Source organism: Bidens hawaiensis, unplaced genomic scaffold (assembly GCF_021521415.1).
Source record: "Bidens hawaiensis isolate Kalapana, Puna unplaced genomic scaffold, B.hawaiensis_p1.1 tig00016462_1, whole genome shotgun sequence".
Taxonomy (NCBI): domain Eukaryota; kingdom Viridiplantae; phylum Streptophyta; class Magnoliopsida; order Asterales; family Asteraceae; genus Bidens; species Bidens hawaiensis.
In genome coordinates this window covers 126,847-147,012 of record NW_027492510.1, presented here as the reverse complement: position 1 = coordinate 147,012, position 20,166 = coordinate 126,847, and the positions used below count along the sequence as shown (strand labels likewise).

The following is a 20,166-nucleotide window of genomic DNA, read 5'->3' as shown; positions in this document are numbered from 1 at the left end:
GTTAATACACTTACCTTAAGTGATAAGTGTATGCCTTGCATGATTATGTATAAATGAATGCTTGACAGTGCGTGAACGATCTTCGGATATTGCATATACCGTCGGGTAATAGTTTGAGGATATGAATGATATGTATATAAAGTATGAATGATTTCTTGTCTGTACGTGAACGAACTTCGGATATTGCACGTACTTTCGAGTTGTAATGTTATGTATAATGTACGAATGATATGTACGTATGTTATGAATGAATGTAAGAGATAGTCAGGTACAGAAGAAAGGGACTAATCCCTAATAATACTCAAGGTAGACAGGGATCGGACCCTAATAATATTCGAGACAGAAAATAGACCGAGCCCTTTATAAATCTTGAGGCAGAAAGGGACTGAGCCCTAATAATACTCAAGGCAGAAAAAGGGACCGGACCCTAATAATATCCGAGGCAGAATAGAATAATGTAAAGTAGGGTTTAAAATAAAGTATGAAGGCAAGTATGTATATTATGAACGAATTATGAAAGTATGAAGTACGTATGAAAGTACGTAGTTATGAATGTATTGTATGGTATGATTAACTAGAACTCACTCAACGTAGCTGAGTTTTAGTATGCACGCAGGTTAATCGACTGAGACAGCTGGTTTGAGGAAGATACATGGCAGGATCTGAAGAGGCTAGCATCTGGAGATTTGTCATGATGTTTGGAATACTATGTTATATGTTATGTTTTTTAAAAGACAAGTTATGGATGTTTGTAAAAAATGGTTAGCTTTTATATTATTCCGCGAAAGTTTTAATTAACTCTAATATTTAGAACTGTGTTTATGAGTAAATCCAACGTCCGATGTAGGGCATCGGTAACGGGGTCTTACAATATCCTTAAGTTTTTGCAGTTCCTTAGCCATGGCTTGGTTGATACATGCATCCTGCATGGAACCACGGTTAGCATTTAAGGATATAGGATCATGTGTGGTACGTCTTTGTTGTGTAAAGGTTGGCATTCCAGAAGAGTGGTTGAGGTAAGAAGCGTCTGCTACAGGAGTTGGTCCACCGGAAGCTATGGTCTGCATGGGGATTATATCTCCTTCATGGACCTCGGAGGATTGTTGATGTTGAAACCCTGAGGATCCTTGATCCGGAAAGAAGGATCCTTGACTGTGGAAGAAGGATCCTAGTGGTTGGGAGTTGAAGGATCCTTGAAGATGCAATCCGGAGGATCCTGGTTGAAGGATCAATGGCCCTTGCTTAAAGGTTGAGGATCCTTGAGTTGGTTGATCCATGGACCCCTGGTGAAGGATAGAAGATCCTTGATGAAAAGTTGAGGATCCTTGAACCTGTTGACCCATGGACCCCGGGTTGAGGATAGATGATCCTTGCTGGAAAATTGAGGGTCCGTGAGTCTATAGATTCATGGCTCCCGGTTGAAGGATGGATGATCCTTGAGTAGGTTGAGCCAAGGATATTGGAGTGTTAAAATCCAACATCCTGGGCATCAGAGGAGTTTGATCCTCTACCGGCCTCTTAGTCTTCTTCAGGTCTTCTATCTCCCGGAGGATCCTCTGGTCAGTCTTGTTTTGTTGCTCCATGTATGCTTTGACCTGCGAAAACATATTAGAAACATCATTGTTAGTATTAACTACCGAAGTGGCAGCAGTAGTTTTCGAGCTCTGGAAGACTGGTAGTTGCGTCTTGTTTTCAGCAGCAGCAACCCTTGTTGTTCCCGTGGTTGGAGGAGGCATCGGTGGCAAAGTTCTTGAGGAGAGAGGAACCGAATATGGCATGGTTGATGAAGCAGAGGTTGATTGAGAGGCCATTAGAAGTGATATAGGTAGTGAAAAGTTGAATATTGATAGGGTATTTTCTGGATTATAGCACCAATTGCCCCACTGTGGGCGTCAAATTGTTTTGGACAAAAATCTGCTAAGGATAATGTATCCAAATCCGTAATTGTGAGGTATAGTGCTATTATAATAATAATGAATATGTGAACAAAATAGAGATGAACACCGTGATTTGTTGCGAGGAAAAACCCCTTGATCTTGATTAGATCAAAGGAAAAAACCCTCGGGTGATGACAACTTGTCTATCACCACTTTATTAATATCAAAAAATGTTACAAAATGGTGGAGATATTGATCAGTGTTACAATGAAAGCTAAGTCTGCGAGCTATGAATGAGAGACTGCTCGAATGTGTGTGTAAAAACATGTGTCTGCTAACTGATCATCTATCTCGATTATAAACAAAAAGTGATAACTAACTAAATCCCTACTTTCACGCCACCCCTCCACTAGCCGTTTCTTCATCATTGACCACGTGCGGAAGTCTTCCAGTAGCGCAAGAATTGGATGACTTAGTCCTCCAGCTGTTATATCTAACAAACACAACACTATTCAAATACAACTATTAGTAAACATATAATACCAAGAATCCTTGATCCGTTACAATCCGGAACATATCGTAAGGATAATTGATCCACAAATCGATCAAGGATAGAGGATTCTCAGCGTAAATTCTATGCCCTAACAAACCGAACACAGCAAAATGGAATTAAGATTCCAATTCTAACGAAACGAACACGCCATGTCTGGGATTATAATACCAATTCCTTTGAATTCCTACGAATTCTATGAAACGAACGCGCCCTAAATAGCCCAAATTATTGAAATTTTTCATAAATGTCCATCTGAAACCGTCGGAAAAGACAAGTTTTGAACCAAATCCGTCTTCATCGATGAGTTTTGTTTGAACCAGTCAAAGCTAGCCATATGTTCCAAATCCGTCGGCTCAGGCAACTTTTTGAACCAAACACGTTGGCCCAAACAACTTTTGAACCAAACCCGTCGTTTTATAAATCTGTGGAATACAAAGTTTGCATCAAATCCGTCTTGTGAATACTTGTCTCCCTCAACACCCACTAACTTTCCACCATTCCACTTCAAGCTCCTCCGGCGAAACCAGTTTTTCCGACCACATACAACTTCCGGCGACAACACCTGCAACTTCCGGCGACACCATTTTTTCTGACACCATTTAACTTCAAATCCAGAAGCACCAGGACGTATACTCAATGTTTTATACGGATCTGACGTAACCGAACTGGTTGAAACACACATAACCTCATATTCAGAACTCAGAGGCACCACACTCAATGTTTTTGGTCTTCGTGGAAGTTGCAGGTGGTCGGTCACATGCGTCGCCGGAGGAGCTTGAAGAGGAATGGTGGAGAGTTAGTGGGCGTTAAGGGAGATAAGTTTTCACAAGACGGATTTGGTGCAAACTTTGTCTTTCACGAATTTTAAAAACGACGAGTTTTGTTCAAAAGTTGTCTATGCCAAAGGGCTTGGTTCAAAATTTGTCAAAGTCGACGTATTTGGAACACGTGGCTGGTTTTGATTGGCTCAAACGAAACCCGTCGGCGAAGACGGATTTTGTTCAAAACGAGTCTTTATCGACCAGGCCCGAACCAAGGGAGGTGGGCTAGGAGGGCGACGGCCCAAGGCCCACTTATCCCAAGGACCTGAAACTTTTATATATATAGGGGAAGGTTAACGTAAAAATGAAATTAATGTGCTAAACGTGAGAATAAAATAAAGTAATTATATATACAAGTAGAGTAATTATGTAATTACTCTAGGATAATTACTATACTTGTATATAAAATTACTCTACTTGATTCTCACGTTTAGCATGTTAATTTCATTTGTATTTGATCCAAACCCTGTATATATATATATATATAGTGAAAAGATCCAATACAATAATGCCTTAACGTACAATACGTACGCGAATCTATTTATTTACGAATCGATCCATAAAATCACATCCAAACATCTCGGAATCGTCAATACATATCCAATCAATCATTGGTTCACCGAAAAAAACAGTTTTTGATGATTAATCAATCAATTTTTCACGAAGGCCGTTTTTGAGCGTTTTAGGTTTTTGGCTGAGCGTTTTAGGTTTTTGCCTTTGAGCGTCTCGCGTACCTACCATACGTTAAGGCATTAGCATATAGTAGCTGCACCCTATATATATATATATATGGGATGGTTCAGGAGAGAATTGATATTACTGCGAGAAATGAATATGAGCCACTAGTTTTATTTTAGGTTTTAAAAGCTTAAAGATAAATTAAGATAATATAATGCATTATTTATCTTCAATTAATATAACTAATAAACCATAATAGTTATCTATTCAATTAATATAACTAATCAAATTACTATAATTAAAAAATATTAAGAATTAATTTATTTTTATAACTTATTTTTCGTCTATTGAATTTATCTCTTACACAAGTACAATTTATTCATATGTTAAAATTTCTTTCTATCCAAAAACAATTTCTTCCAATTCAATATATTACTATCCATCAACACGTAGTTACATTGTGATAAATAATACAAAAAAGCTATTTACACGTTTTTGCATTAAATATCAACAAAAAGAGATACAACCTACACAAAAACATATATCCTACACGTGTTCTAAGAATAAGAAAACATATAACCTACACACAAAATCTATAATCAATAAAATACACACGCATACGAAAACAATAACCTACACACGAAAAACATATAACCTACACACGAAAATTTTATCCTATACAAATACAATTTATTCACACATTAAAATTTCTTTCTATTTGAAACCAATTTCTTCCAATTCAACTTATCAATATCCATCAACACGTAGTTACATTGTGATGAATAATACATAAAACTATCTTACACATGTTTGCATTAAATGTGAAATATATAACCTACACAAGAACATATAGCTCACACCGGTTCTAAGAATAAGAAAACATATAACCTACACACGAAAGACATATAACCTACACACGTGTAGGATATGTGTATCTTTCGGTAGTATATATAATTGTTGAAGTCGAATTAAATATGTAAGTTGTATGTTTTTTTGTGTCTTATACGTTTTTATTGCTCAAAACAAGTGTTGGTTATATAACTTTGTGTAGGTTGTATATTTATTGTTTATATTTAATGGACACAATGGTATGACATTTTTTTATTATTTATGACAATAGTTTTTCTAGATATATCAATTGAAAAAATTATTATGTTTTGATATTTATTGTTAAAAATTACGCGTTGATATATGTTAATAAATTGAGTGGAAAGAAATTGTTATTTTAATATAAAGAACTAGTATTATATGAATAAATTGTATTTTTGTTTGATTAAATAAAGAGGATGTAAATAAATTATAAAACTAAATTATTGTTTTTATCTTTTAAATTATTATAGTTAAATTAGGTAGATATATTAATTAGAGAGAGATTTATTATGGTTATATTAGTTGTATTAATTAAATAGATAGTGCATTTATTGTTACATTTATATCTTTTTCATTTATCTTTATGCTTTTAAAACCTAAAATAAAATTAGTGGCCTATATTCATTTCCCGCTAGTACTATCATTTCTCTCATGAACTTAAGCATATATGTGTGTGTGTGTGTGTGTGTGTGTGTGTGTGTGTGTGAGTGAGTAAATTGTCATTTTCGTTATTGTGGTTTGGCAAATAATACTATTTTAGTCCTAAAAGTTTAATTTTTTTTCATATGAACTATCCCAAGTTTCCCCATTCTTGCCAATTACATCTAAATCACTAACCGCGTTAAATTTATCGTTAAGTCAGGGGTATACATGTGTTTTCACTCTTTCTTTATTATCCTAATTTCTGTGAACTACGGTATTCGCCCTTATGGTTTGTCCAAATCTGCGGTTTTAGTCCAAAAGTTTCAAGTTTGTAATTTTCGTCCTTGTAGTTTCATTTCACTTGCAATTAAACCTGAATTTATTAAACTCGTTAAGCCTGGTCGTTAACCCATCTGCGTGCCACTCACGTGACGACCATTTTTGTCGTTTTTCTCCCCATATAAACCTTAGTCCTAATTCGCAAGTCCCTTCACGTGAGGGGCTGGGTGTATTTGGGGAAAGGACAAAAAAGAATAATATATCATCATCATCGTACTCAGTATATCCCACCAATAGCAATGCTATGGTAGGGTCTGACCAAAAAAGAATAAGAAGGAACAAAAATGTCCTTCATGTGAAGGGCACACTGATGGATTTAATGACCAGATTTAACGAGATTAGTGAATTCGGGTTTAATTGCAAGTGAAAAGAAACCATAGGGAAGAAAAATGCAAATTTGAAACTACCGGACTAAAACCACATATTTGAACAAACCACAGAGATGAAAACTGCAGTTCACTGAAATAAGTATTATAATAAGTAAATATTGAAAATACATGCCTACCCTTGACTTAAGATTAAATTTAACGGGATAAGTGATTTGGATATAATTGGCAAGAATTAAGAAACATGGATGGTTCATATTAAAAAAATAAAACTTTTTAGACTAAATTCGCATTACCTGTCAAACCACAAGAACGAAAATGACATTTTTTTTTGTCAATTTATATAATGTAAATGGTGGAGAGGGAAAGCTTTTTTTTTTTCAATTAGGTCTAGTCCCCTTCTATGCAAATTCTTATAACCTTTTTTTTTAACAAAAACACAAAAGTCCTAATTTATACCCCAAAAATCTGGTCTTCATTTTAGCCCCAAACACATTTATTAAATTTGTTAATGGGTGACTACAAATAGAAAGAAAAATATACAAATTGACATTTGAAACCCTCTAGCTATATTTACTAAATAAAGTTGTATATTTATTAGGGGTGTTTATGGTTTGGTTTGAAACCGTGAAAACGCCCAAACCGGTCATCAGTTTGGTTTCACGGTTGGTTTTTTTTGTTAACTTTTGATCGTTCGGTTTCAAAAGTTTTAAACCGTAGTGAACGGTTCGGTTTGCGGTTTATATCGCAAACCTTCCATAAAATCGGACCGGACCGTAATAGATAACTATCTGTGTTTATGTTCATACAGTGAACTAGGATGATCATATATTCATATTTGATTAACTAAATGCAGTTGGGTTTAATTGAAGTGCTAAGGAGGCGGCTCATTTAAACCGATGAGTAAATATTACGTGACTACGAGTCATTCGAAGTCCCTGTTAAAAAAATTGATACAACAAAAGCCTTTTTTAGCATAGTTAGTTATAACTTATAATGCTTTTCATGTTTCGAAAGAACATATTCAAATCAGATAATATCTTTTGGTTATAATTACTACTAGTTTTGACGAAACACATCAACCTTTTTTAAGTCTTATTCACAAGCAAATGAGAGATTAGAAAAACCGTGAAACCAAACCGGAACCAAACCGCTAGTAACGGTTTGGTTTGGTTCGGTTTCGAATCTTAGCGGTTCGGTTTTGGTTTTTGATAACCAAAAACTGTTACTAACGGTTTGGTTACGGTTTGACCTAAAAACCGTAAAAATCGGACCGAGAACACCCCTAATATTATTTATTATATAAAGTTGTTTAAAATCCAAATTTTATATAAACTAAGTTGTAACGTTGCCACATAATAACAAATTGAGTTGTCCTACTACTTAGAGAAACTGTATATTTGTACAAATGAAGTTATTAAATTCGTATCTTTATCGTTTTTTAATTGTTGATTACATATTTAGTTATATGTGATTTGTCTTATGTGACCACTCTGACCCTTTAGCCCACTTAAATCATAATTGTATCATTATCATTAGCACACTTAAATCACTATAGCCATTGAGAACGATATATAGAAGAGTGTGGATTACAAAAAGTTGATAGAGACCTTTGCTTCCAATAATGCTAGGAGAAGTTCAAGACCCGTTTAAGTTTATAAATGATATCATTTTACTATGATGCTTTTATTTTGTTTATTTTTATCACAATTATATAAATTATATTTGAGTTATTGAGTTTATATCTTAGATTTATTATGAATTCTCGGGGACGGCCCTATTTCCGACGGCTTTAGATGGTCATTATAGAATTTATGCAATATTTCAATAATTTGGGTTACTCTCTCAAAATGGATTATTTAGTTTCTTCTTCTTTTTTTCTTTGGTGTTGGGTCCTTTTTTAAAATAGAGGCAACATGATTCAATCCTGGAAAAAGAAGTGAAATTATTTTTATTTTTATTTTTTTTAATTTGTGACTTGTTTCAATCGGGTAAAAGTAAAACGATATCTGTTACAAATCCAGATCTTAAAGTTACGATACCGGTAAAAACAAAGCATTAAATTTTAGCAAAATACAAAGTTGACAAATTACAATAATATTAAAGATATAGTTATAACACAACAAAGTTGACATTAATGAATATGGCAACAATCACTTTTTCATATATCGGCACATTAAAAAGCTATCACTAGTCTTTCAAATTAGGTTAGATCAATTGTAGCACAACCAAACTATAAAAATAGGCATCCGAAAGTGACAGAAGGTGATCAAGTGACAAAAACCTAGCATTTTATCATAAATGTAAGAAAACATAAACACATATTAGCTACATATTTGTTTAGAGAAAAACTATATAACCACATTAAGAAGAGAGAAGAGATAAGTATCAAAAGAAAGATAAAAATTGAAATACTCTATACTCATTCAGTAAACTATATTATACAATTATACGATATATATGAATATTCCTCTAAACATATCGACAACGGCCGCAATTTATTTGAAAGTTGTTTGAACGTTTGCACACAGAGGGATGACTAGGGTTATAAGTATTGTTTAGGGTCTGAAACATCTACACATTGAGAGACAAACTTATGATACGGCGTTTAGGGTAAGAGATTTACTCAATTGAGGGCCAAAGATGAGCTGATTGAGATGTATTATATACATTCAGATACTAGAAAACCTAAATGTACTTTAATTCATTTTGAAGATAACAAATTCAAATCGCTATTAACCTAATTCAAAAGTTCAAATTTTTTTTCGAGTATCATTTTCAATTAATAGACATCCATGTCCTTAATAAATGAAAAACATTGCTAGGGTTGTAAATGAGTCGTACTCGAGCTTGACTCGTCATGACTTACTAAAGCTCGAGTTTAGCAAGTTTCAAGCTTTTTTCCTAAAGCTCGAACCCGGCTCGTGAATTGTGTTTTCAAGCTTGGACTTTGCTCATTTACGAATCATTAATTAAATTATACATGTTTTTTTAATTAATTAAATTATACATGTTTTTTTAATTAATTTATATATACTAGAAAGGTACACCGAGAATTCGATGGGGAAATTTGAAGGACGAAAATCTCCTTCTGTTTAAGGATAAACTCATACTGCATACGCGGGCTCGACTAAATGGGGACTCAACTCATATATGGGAAGCTATGGAGACAAAGATCATCCAAGTAGCAAAGGAGACTCTCGGGGTCACAACAGGAAAGTCAAGTGGGCATAAGGAGTCTTGGTGGTGGAATGACGCAGTGCAAGACAAGATAAGGGACAAACAAGGATGTTTTAGGGAGCTAATGAGGTGCACGAATGAGGAGGAGCGAGTGGATTTGAGGGACAACTACAAAACGGCCAAGATAGAGGCAAAGAAGGCAGTGGCGGAAGCAAAGAAGGCGGCCTTTAAACGGATGTATGAAAGTCTAGAAACAAAAGAGGGGGAACATTCTATGTTTAAGATTGCCAAAGCCAGGGAGCGTAGAAGGCAAGATCTAGGACCGGTGAAGTTCATAAAGGATACAGATGGGCATGTACTGGTCAAGGAGCAGGACATCAAGCTAAGATGGCAAACCTACTTCCACAATCTTTTTAACAATGGGAGAGCTTACCAAGAAGAACATGACAACACAAACTTTCATCGACAACAATCGAATAACTGCTACTGCCGACGGATCACACGAGAAGAGGTGAAGGACGCACTTAGGAGGATGGGAAGGTCTAAGGCGGTTGGCCCATACAACATATCCATCGAGGTGTGAAAGTGTCTGGGGGAGGAAGGAGTCATGTGCTTAACTACTCTGTTCAATAGTATTCTCAAATCAGGTAAGATGCCAGACCAGTGGAGGAGCAGCGTTGTAGTTCCTATCTATAAGAACAAAGGAGACGCCCAATGTTGTGGTAACTACCGAGGAATCAAACTACTAAGTCATACTATGAAGCTATGGGAAAGAGTGATTGAGGTTAGACTTAGACGAGAAACTCAGGTTACGGTCAACCAATTTGGCTTCATGCCGGGGCGTTCCACCACAGAGGCAATACACCTTATAAGAAGATTAATGGAAAAGTATAGGGAGAAGAAGCGTGATCTACATATGGTGTTTATTGACCTAGAAAAGGCCTACGACAGTGTGCCACGACAGGTGCTCTGGGAGTGCTTGGAGGGTAGAAGAGTGCACAGGAAATACATAGAGATAATTATGGATATGTATACCAAGAGTGAAACAAGTGTCCGTACGCCAGTGGGGGATACTGATTTCTTTCCTGTAGAGGTAGGTCTTCACCAGGGGTCAGCGTTGAGCCCGTTTCTTTTTGCAGTAGTCTTGGATGAGTTGTCAAGGTCGATTCAGGGGACTCTCCCGTGGTGCATGATGTTCGCAGACGATATTGTGTTACTTGCTGAGAAAAAACAAGATCTAAACATGAGGCTTGAGGAGTGGTGAACAACCTTAGAGACAAAAGGTTTAAAGATTAGCCGATCTAAGACGGAGTACCTACACTGTGATTTTGGTGAGATAAACGACAGTGAAGACGCACACATCACAATTGAAGGGCAGGTGGTCCCGCAGGTAACGAAGTTCAAGTATTTAGGATCATTTGTTCAGAGCGATGGGGAATTAGACAGTGATGTGACCCACCGAGTTCAGGTAGGATGGTGTAGATGGAAAGCAGCCACAGGTATATTATGCGACAAGAGTTTCCGGACTAATCTGAAGGGAAAATTCTATAGGGTGGCAGTTAGACCTGCAATGCTATATGGAACAGATTGTTGGGCCATCAAGAAGGCACAAGTGCGGAAGATGGAGGTAGCAGAAATGAGAATGCTACGTTGGATGTGTGGGCACACAAGGCTAGACAGAATAAGAAACGTTATGCTTCGTGAGAGATTAGGGGTGGCGAACATAGCAGACAAGATAAGAGAGTGGAGATTGAGATGGTTTGGACATGTAAAGAGAAGACAGACGACGAATCCTGTTAGATCCGTAGAAAACATTACCATAGAGGGGAGGAGGGTAGAGGACGACCGAAATTGACTTGGGATGAGAGGATTATGCATGATTTGATAGACCTAAACCTCTCCGAGGACATGGTTGAGGATAGGAATTCGTGGAGAAGTAGAATTAAAGTTAAGGATTTTTAGAGAGAATTGAATACCTTAGGGCTTAGACTTAACTTATTTAGGTCACATACCATAATGGTATTTCCCTTACATATTTTATTATTATTATTATTAGCTTTTATATTGCGGTTAAACTGTGACCTTTTTATTAATATTATTATAATTAGTAGTAGTTTTTTATATAACTGTTAAACTTTGATTTCCTTTTTTTTTGCTTCATACACATGTTCTTAGAGCCGAGGGTCTCTCTGGAAGCCACCTCTTTATTCCTTTGGATAGAGGTACGGTGTGCCTACATCCCACCCTCCCCAGACCCTACCTATAGCTCTGCTGTCGGTGGGATTTTACTGGGTATGATTGATTGATTGATTGATATACTAGAAAAAACTTAAAAGAGCTTAATCTTGGCTCGAGCTCATGTGGTACCTTAAACGGACCAAAGCTCAACTATACAGTGTGAAATTATAAAAATAAAGTCCAAAAAAAGATAAAAATTAAAAATAGTCAAGGTTTGACAAGCCTAAACAAGCTTCGGCTTGAGCTTGAGCTCGATAACTAAATAAGACTTATTTTAGGCTCGACCATGAAAAAGTCAGGCTCATTTGGTGCTGTTTACTGATTGGAGGTCGAGTAGATCGCGAGCAGCTCGTAGGGACTATAAGCATAATATTACAAGGGCTAGATTGTATCTTTTTAGCTTTAAGCACCATGCCTAAAAATTGGTACCCGCAAAAAAAAAGAAAGAATAAAAAGGTTCTTCAAATTGCCTTGATTTTGAAGCTTCTTCATTTATTTTTATTGAGCGCATCATAATTAAGTTGTGAGTTATATATATTTTTTTGTTTTTGTTAATTAGTTGATTATGGAAAATTATTCAGTTCAATTTTACTATTTGAATTGCAGGTTAATTTGTTGCGTATTATTATTACTACTACATATTCAATAGATGTTGGGAATTTGTAACTCGCAATTAGTTGCACCTGCTTGTCTACTTGTAGCTTCTTCAAGGTTTCATTTTATTCAACTACTTAATATTTCATTCATATATCTATGTAGATATAATAATTTCATCATGTATGTGTACTGTATGTAAGCTTAGGCCTTTTAGGGCTGCTTTTGACTTACCAAAGCTTGAGCTTGAACTCGGCTCGTTTATTATTTATTAATTAACTAATGTGCGTTTGCGGTAATTTAGTCTGTATTGGTTAACTTCGTTACAGTAATGGCACCGAAGACTAAAAATAAATTAGTTTATAAATGCGCAGCACTGATGCTAAAAGGAAAACGCCCAAAATAGTATAATTTACATACATTTTTCGTTATTCTTATATATTTAAGAAAATCCTTATTCCTTAACAAGCCTAAGCTCGGCTCGAGCTTCGTTGTGCAGTGTGAAATTAATACATAGAAGTCCGAAAAAGTTCAAATGTAAAAATACACTATGCTCGTTAAGGCTCGACGAGCGTAAACAATCTTCCCATAGCTCGAGCTCGATAAGGCTCAGCTCGTTTCGAGCTTTTTACTGATCCGGTCTCTCGAGTAGCTCATGGGCGGATCAGCTAGGCTCTTTTATCGTGTGTATGAAACTATATTTTTTTTTGGGTGATATAGGTGTTGCACCAGAAACAGACTGATTGTTAAAATGACAGCAACTACAAGCATGAACCATGTAAAATCAGTTGAGCCAGTTATTGTGAAGCCTCCTGTTCACCCAACTTATGATTTGAAGGGTGTCATTAAGCTAGCCCTTTCGGAAGATGCTGGAGACAAAGGTTTGATTTTTATTGACTTTTTGTTCATTTTTCAATAATTGCCAAGAATACTGTTACATAGTTTCATTTAGCGGTAGTTTGTGCTCGTTAATGCAGGGGATGTCACCTGTTTGGCCACCATACCGACTGAAATGGAAGTTGAAGCTTATTTTCTAGCAAAGGATAATGGAATTGTTGCAGGGATTTCACTTGCTGAGATGGTATTTAATGAAGTTGATCCTACCTTAAAGGTATTGGTTGGCAAACAATACACCTGTGTGAATTTACTGAATATTAGTAGCTCTTTACTGTTGAAAAATGGTAATTAGGTGGAATGGTTTAAAAAAGATGGAGATAGCGTTGTTAAAGGATTAAAGTTTGGCAAAGTGCATGGTAAGCAATAGACATTATCAAGTTATTCAAACTATATCTGTTCTTTGAAAATGAAGTTAAACTGATTAATATTGATCTTGTGTTTCGTATATGAACTTAATAGGAAGGGCACACAGTATTGTTGTAGCTGAAAGAGTTGCGCTCAATTTTATGCAGAGGATGAGTGGCATAGCCACACTCACAAAGGTGTGAGTATTAAGTTGTGTTGACTATTATCTGTTTGTTGACTATTTTTTAATTATTTGTTAGAAAGGTTTTCTTAAATGAGCAACTTTTTGTTACAGGCCATGGCAGATGCTGTACACCCGGCTATCATTTTGGAAACAAGAAAAACTGCTCCGGCCTTGCGTTTGGTGGATAAGTGGGCGGTGTGGTTCACTTGTTTCAATTTTATACTATATTTCACATAAACCCTAACTTCTTATAATTTTGTGCAGGCCTTTTTCCTAATAATATGCATTTTTACTGTAATAGGTACTCATAGGCGGAGGCCAAAATCACAGGATGGGTTTATTTGATATGGTGATGATAAAAGATAATCATATTTCGGTAGCTGGAGGTGTTTCGAATGCCCTCAAATCTGTTGACTTATATTTAAAGAAAAATAATCATCAGATGGGTGTTGAGGTAACTAACTAACTAACTTAGGAATTTAACTTTCAAATCTCGATGAATAAATTTCAGTAATTATTTAAACAGGTGGAGACTAGGACATTTGAAGAAATACATGAGGTCCTGGATTACGCTTCCAAAAACGAAACTTTGTTAAGCAGAATAATGCTGGATAATATGGTTGTGCCGCAACCTGATGGAGGTATTGATGTATCCATGCTTAAACAAGCTGTAGAGATTATTAATGGCAAGTTTGAGACCGAGGTAAAACTCTAAAACATCAATTTTCTTTTATGAATTATTATATTACTTTTTATAACCAAACGGATTGCAGGCGTCTGGAAATGTTACCCTGGATACGGTACACAAGATTGGGCAAACTGGAGTGACATACATATCCAGGTAAAACCTTTTAAATTTATTAAGTACTAGTATGATTATAATAAACCAAAGTACGTTATTTCTATAAAAGGCATTCTGATTTATTGTGTTATGTATGCAGCGGGGCGCTGACACACTCGGTAAAAGCACTTGACATATCCCTGAAAATTGATACCGAGCTGGCGCTTGAAGTTGGAAGGCGCACAAAACGAGCATAGTCATAGTTAAAAACTTAAAATGAGAGTTGTTTTTTACCCTTCTGCACGTGTTACGTTTCATAATAATGATATGATTTTCTCTACTTTGGCTGTAGAACAAATTCAAGGAATAAAGTCACAGAGCATGACCTGACCTGTAAAATTGCAAAAAGAAATTAGATTTCTAACATATGTTTTCTTTCCTTTTCTAACAATCTAACACACAAATATCCATTTATAAATTGATATGTAATCTTAATTTTTAAAAATAATTTTATTATTAAGATTTAATATCAATTGTGACCACTTTATCAATTGTGCAAATGATTAGATAATGTATTAAGATTTAGTTATTAGTTTCTTGAAAGAGTTAGCAAATAATTTGAATGTGTTTTAGTTTAGAAATTGGAAGAGAAGAAATCCAAACAAAAACATGTTTTAATAAATAAAATGGTTAAACAAGACAATCTGCTAGACAAACCAAACCCATTTGTCTAAATGTGTTTATAGGTTTGACCAGAATCTAATCTGAAACCATTTATACTAAGCTCAAACCTAATAATTTGTAAGGGCATGCGATCTTCATACATCACCCTCAGTCGCTTATACGGCTCGTATACTCGTATAGGCCTATACGAGTCATATAGGCCCTGGGTCATGTCAATTTGTGTCGTAAGGTGTCAGTTTTGTTTCTGGTGCCTCGTATAACTCTATACGGGCCGTAAATAAAATTATAGAAATTGTTGTCCAAAAAAAATGAAAAATACATAATTGAGTTCGAAGAGACTTATCAGATCCGAACAAAATACACTTCATTGCTTTGTGTAAAAACATGATAAAAACAAACTACATATTTAATTGATTAAAGTCGGTATGAAATTGATTAACAAACAAAAACAATTAACAATTTGTGAAAATGTCTAGTGTTCTATCCCACAAATTAGTCTTTTAACAAACGATAAGTCAATAACAATTAACAATATGTAATCAGCAAACCATAAGAATTGATTGTTTACCTTAGCAAATTTGGAAAAGCAAGAAGAGGGAGAATCACACAAGAGAAATAGCAAATTTTGCAGATGCCAAATTCGAAAATGGAATGATTAATTAGAGCAATATTAATTAGAGGATTGCCACTTCCCTGGAAATCTAAATCCCTGATTATTGCTCAGTAAGCAGCCTAAAAGTCAGATAGCAGACTTGGCCCATAAGACCCCTCGTTATGGGGCGGCCTTGGGGAGATGGAGGCCTTCTGTGTTTTTTCTGGGGTCTAAAGCCCTAGCTTCACTTAGGTATACTATTGGGCCGGCCTTGTATATATGGGGTGTTAGCTTTTGAAATATAGACATTTTAAGCTTAAATCCCAATATTACATTCAATCAAACTGCTTTCAACACAATCTTAAAAACCATCACACAAATCTTTCATGTTTTAAGCTTAGAAATCTGAAAAGTCTACCTATACGGGTCGTATAGGGCTATATGGCTTGTATACCTACGTGTAACAATCAATCAAAGTGCATTATGACGTGTTCTGAAAAAGATTCCATACAGTCGTATAGACGCTATACGAGTCTTATAGGTTTTATGTTATGTAAGGCTCTATACGAGTTGTTGAAGCTCTATACAACCCGTATCTATACGGGTCGTATATGCTGCAAAAAGCTGTTTTCTTGTTCCCTCCGTACACTTGTCAGTCATGCGTGTCCTATACGACTCATACAGGCCTATACGAGCCGTATAAACCATGGGGGTGGTGTATGAAGATGACATCCCTTTGTAAAATATCACACCCCTAGTTTACTGATATAAACCCCTTGCAATAATTTATTAACAAAGACAGAATAAAAAAGATTGCAATAATCATTATGCAGGCATTACTGCATTAGACAAGCATAGCATACATCATATAAGAAATGTATAATAAAGCCAATCAAGTGTATAAAAATTTGAATATTTGGTATAAATGTATCTTTAAAGAAATACAAGCGTTATCTCAAATGTAAAACAAACAATACAAAAAACAAAATCAAATCAAATGAATTTGCAGAAGACTATAAACCAAGAAGAAAACACAAAGAAAGCACAAGAAGTTGCTTCAGCTCTCTGTTTTTCTTCATAAACCAAAAAAATTGTGTATAAATAAAAATCAATAATCAACAATAATGATAAACCAATTACCAGAAAATGTTAGTCATCACTCATCAACATGTTGAAATTGTTGTTGAGACCTTTGAAGATACCCCAATAACATATTAGCCTTCCGTTTAGCCCGTTCGGTACCATTATTAGCAAGCTCCATTAAAGGTGCCAAAACCCCGAGCCTGCTTATAAGCCCGAGATTCTCATAATCTCTTTTACACAACGAAAGCAAAATCGAAATAGCATTTTCTTTGTTTCTTGAATTGCCAGCTGTCATATGTTGAACCAAATTAGGAATAATGCAAGCACTTAACATAGCAGCTTTAGCTTCTTGATAACTAGCAAGAATTGAAAGAATAGTCAAAGCTTCATCAGCCATTGAACCACCCGAATCAGTCAACATGTTGACCAGCACAGAAACAATTCCTGCTCGAACCGCCCTTCCTTTATTCCCTTGATAAATACACAAGTTAAATAAAGCCGTTGCAGCATCGTTTTTCCCTCTTTTACTTCCATTTTCAAGAAGTTGAACCAATAATGGAATTGCACCCGATGCACCGATTATTATCTTGTTTTCATCAGCAAGTGATAAACTAAAAAGGGTAGCAGCTGCATTTTCTCTTGTTTCCATAATTCCTGTTTGAAGAACTTGCACAATTGAAGGTACCGCATTTGCAAGCATGATAAGTTCCCGATTGTTTTCATATATCGAGAGGTTGAGAATTGAAGTAACCGCTTGCTGTTGTGTAATATCATCTTCAGAAGATAATAAACCAACAAGAATTGGAATGGCTCCCGCTTCAGCAATGAGTATTCGGTTATCCGTGCTTCTTTTAGATAAACTTCTTATTGCAGCAACAGCTACTCTTTGTTCTTCAATAGATTGGCTTGTGAGATTATGAACAACTGTTTCAACTGCATCAATATATGCTTTGTCAATATTTTTCAATATTGACTTTGTTATTAAAGTTGGGTGGTCAACATTGTGAAGTGTACACCACTGAGTGATTAAACTTTTTAAAACATAGTTGGGAGTAAGTGTGAGTTTTTGAAGTTTTTGCTGAGTTTTTGGGCATGTTGTATTCCCACTATTAATCCATCTTTGTATGTATGATCTCTCATAAGTCTGCAAAATAATATAAACATTTCAATACATAGCAGCAATAACAGTAATAATAATGATACTGTAACCAACATACCTGTCCTGTGGACACAATAACAGGATCTTTGATAAGCTCTAGTGAAATCGGGCAAAGGAAGTCATCTGGAATCACGGGCTTCTTATTCTCCTCAATGCTGTTTACATCATCAGTAGGTTTTAACAGACATGATGCATCAGATGAAGCAGTTGCAGGTTCATCACTAAGTTCATCTGAATCAATTAAAACACTTTCATTCGAAACATTTCCCTCTTTTGATTCAACTTCATGGTGATTATGGTTGATAGGATGACCAGAATCAGACTCTTTCGCCAGTGAATCGGATAAGTTGCTAGATAACATGATCAAATCTTGTGATCCACCATATCGTCCTAGGGCTCGCTTTAACTGAATTCTCACTAGATCAACCTATAAAATCAGATGTATCAAAAATAAAACACCTAGTCAATAACTCGATAAGCATATGCATACACAATCATGCTTGTATTTGTATGATTGCATGTCTTACTTGTTCTTTTACTTCTTCTGATATGTCAAAATGATCATACGGCAAGCTGGATAATGCCTTTTCCAACTTCAAAGTAACGCACTGGAATTGGAATGCGATTTGCTCGGCTGATCCATCCTTTAATTAATTAATACATGAAGAATACTAATGAAAACTCGATGCGATAATAAATAATCTCTTTATTGTAGTACAATAAAGATAACAACAATAATTAAATATCACACCTACGGGAAGGCAATTTTTGACACTGACCTGGTAACACGACACAAAACGACATGGAGTTAAACAAATTTGGGTTAGGGCTTTACAGGTTTCGTGTCTTATACAGGTCAACACGTTTAAGACCTGTTTAAATTCGTGTCTAAACAGGTTAAACACCTGTTAATGAATTGTTTATACATTTTAATTTTTTATAAAATAAATAAATAAATAAAATATATGACCTACATAGTTTTACGTAACCTTAGCCTTAGTGCCTTCAACTTTAGACAATACTCGAGAAGCAATATTAGGCCGTGTCATGTGCGTGCTCGTGTTTGGAAAAAATGACATGATTATTAATCGTATGGTGTTCGTGTCTTATCGTGTGCGGTGCCTAATTAAATTATAATTATGGTAATTATATAACAATAAACCCTAGGTAGCTAATATATTCCGTCTGACACACTCAATTCCAAAAATGCAACATTCAGTTTGAGTAGTTAATAAATGCAGTGTTCTAGATTCAGATGATTCACCAGCAGCCTAAATCTAAAACGCATTTAATTACCGTAACAATAATACTGTGATCGAAGCTTCCTGCAAACAGAATCAACCGTTTCGCAGCCTTAAGCGCCTCCGTGAGCTCACAGAACGAAGACAAAGCCGAAGAAGTCGAAGCGGATAAATCCAACGGCCTCAAATCACCTTCATAATCTCTAATTTCTTCCAGCAAATGCGACAGCAAGGCCACTCTTCTGCAGAGGTCCGTACAGTCCTTTTTGAAGGCTCCGGTGAATCCGGTGGCGGATCTCCGAGCAACGTCTCGGACTAGCCGGAGAAGAGACTGGATTCCGGCCACAATGGCGGTGGTGGAATTGTCTCCGGCCATGGAGTAATTGAGATGAACTGAGAGCTAGCTAGCTAGGGTTTATAGAATATGATATTAATAATAATAATGAGAAATGTGTTGTTGTGATGAATGATTGAAAGTTGAAGCGTGTTTCTGGTGAAAGGAAAGAGGGGAGAAGAGAAGACAGTTGTATTATGAACTAGAGAATATTAGTTTGTTGGTTGCTAGTCTTATTGCATATAAAACATATCTCTTAACTATTATTATTATTATTATTATTATTATTATTATTATTGTTATTGGAATAATTAATTTGCCTCTTATACTTTTTAAAGATAAAGTTTTCTAAAAAACAGCATTTTTTAAAATAAAACTTTAAAAGTAGCATATGGAGGTTTCAGGTTCAATTTTATAAAATTTAATTGAGCATGATATCTTTAAATAGTAAATACATAACTGGTTGTGTACATAGGATTTAAATTAAATAAAAACTGGTTTTTACATGAGATGTGGAGTGTTTGGTGTGCATGTTTTTGAACTGGTGATTCCGAAACTATAAGTTAGATGTTATTGATGAGTTGTTAGCGATCTTAGAGTTGGTGTCGAAGGGATTGCTTATTGGTAGTTATCATCGCGAGAGTTAACCATTGTCGAGTAGCTACCGATGTGTATAATGAGTTGCTATTGCTTGTCTTGAAAACATAATTACAAACGGGTTTGAATGATTCTTATTGATGAGAGTTGT

At 35.5% G+C, this 20,166-nt stretch overlaps 2 protein-coding genes across 2 annotated transcripts; one reads left to right on the top strand and one right to left on the bottom strand.

The window, feature by feature from the left end:
* Positions 1-12,159: 12,159 nt before the first annotated feature.
* Positions 12,160-14,708, top strand: LOC143551575 (quinolinate phosphoribosyltransferase [decarboxylating] 1a-like). The gene is made up of 10 exons (XM_077041975.1): positions 12,160-12,235; positions 12,839-12,999; positions 13,096-13,229; positions 13,308-13,371; positions 13,475-13,557; positions 13,656-13,739; positions 13,846-13,998; positions 14,071-14,247; positions 14,318-14,385; positions 14,486-14,708. Exons 1-10 carry the CDS (start codon positions 12,174-12,176, stop codon positions 14,580-14,582), a joined length of 1,083 nt encoding a protein of 360 aa, XP_076898090.1. The 5' UTR covers positions 12,160-12,173; the 3' UTR covers positions 14,583-14,708.
* A 1,664-nt stretch (positions 14,709-16,372) lies between these two features.
* Positions 16,373-19,623, bottom strand: LOC143551578 (U-box domain-containing protein 11-like). Its single transcript, XM_077041977.1, has 4 exons — positions 19,140-19,623; positions 18,371-18,487; positions 17,902-18,270; positions 16,373-17,828 (listed from the first exon to the last, which is right to left on the bottom strand). The coding sequence occupies exons 1-4, from the start codon at positions 19,458-19,460 to the stop codon at positions 16,758-16,760; spliced, it is 1,878 nt and encodes a 625-aa protein (XP_076898092.1). The 5' UTR covers positions 19,461-19,623; the 3' UTR covers positions 16,373-16,757.
* Between the last annotated feature and the right edge of the window lie 543 nt (positions 19,624-20,166).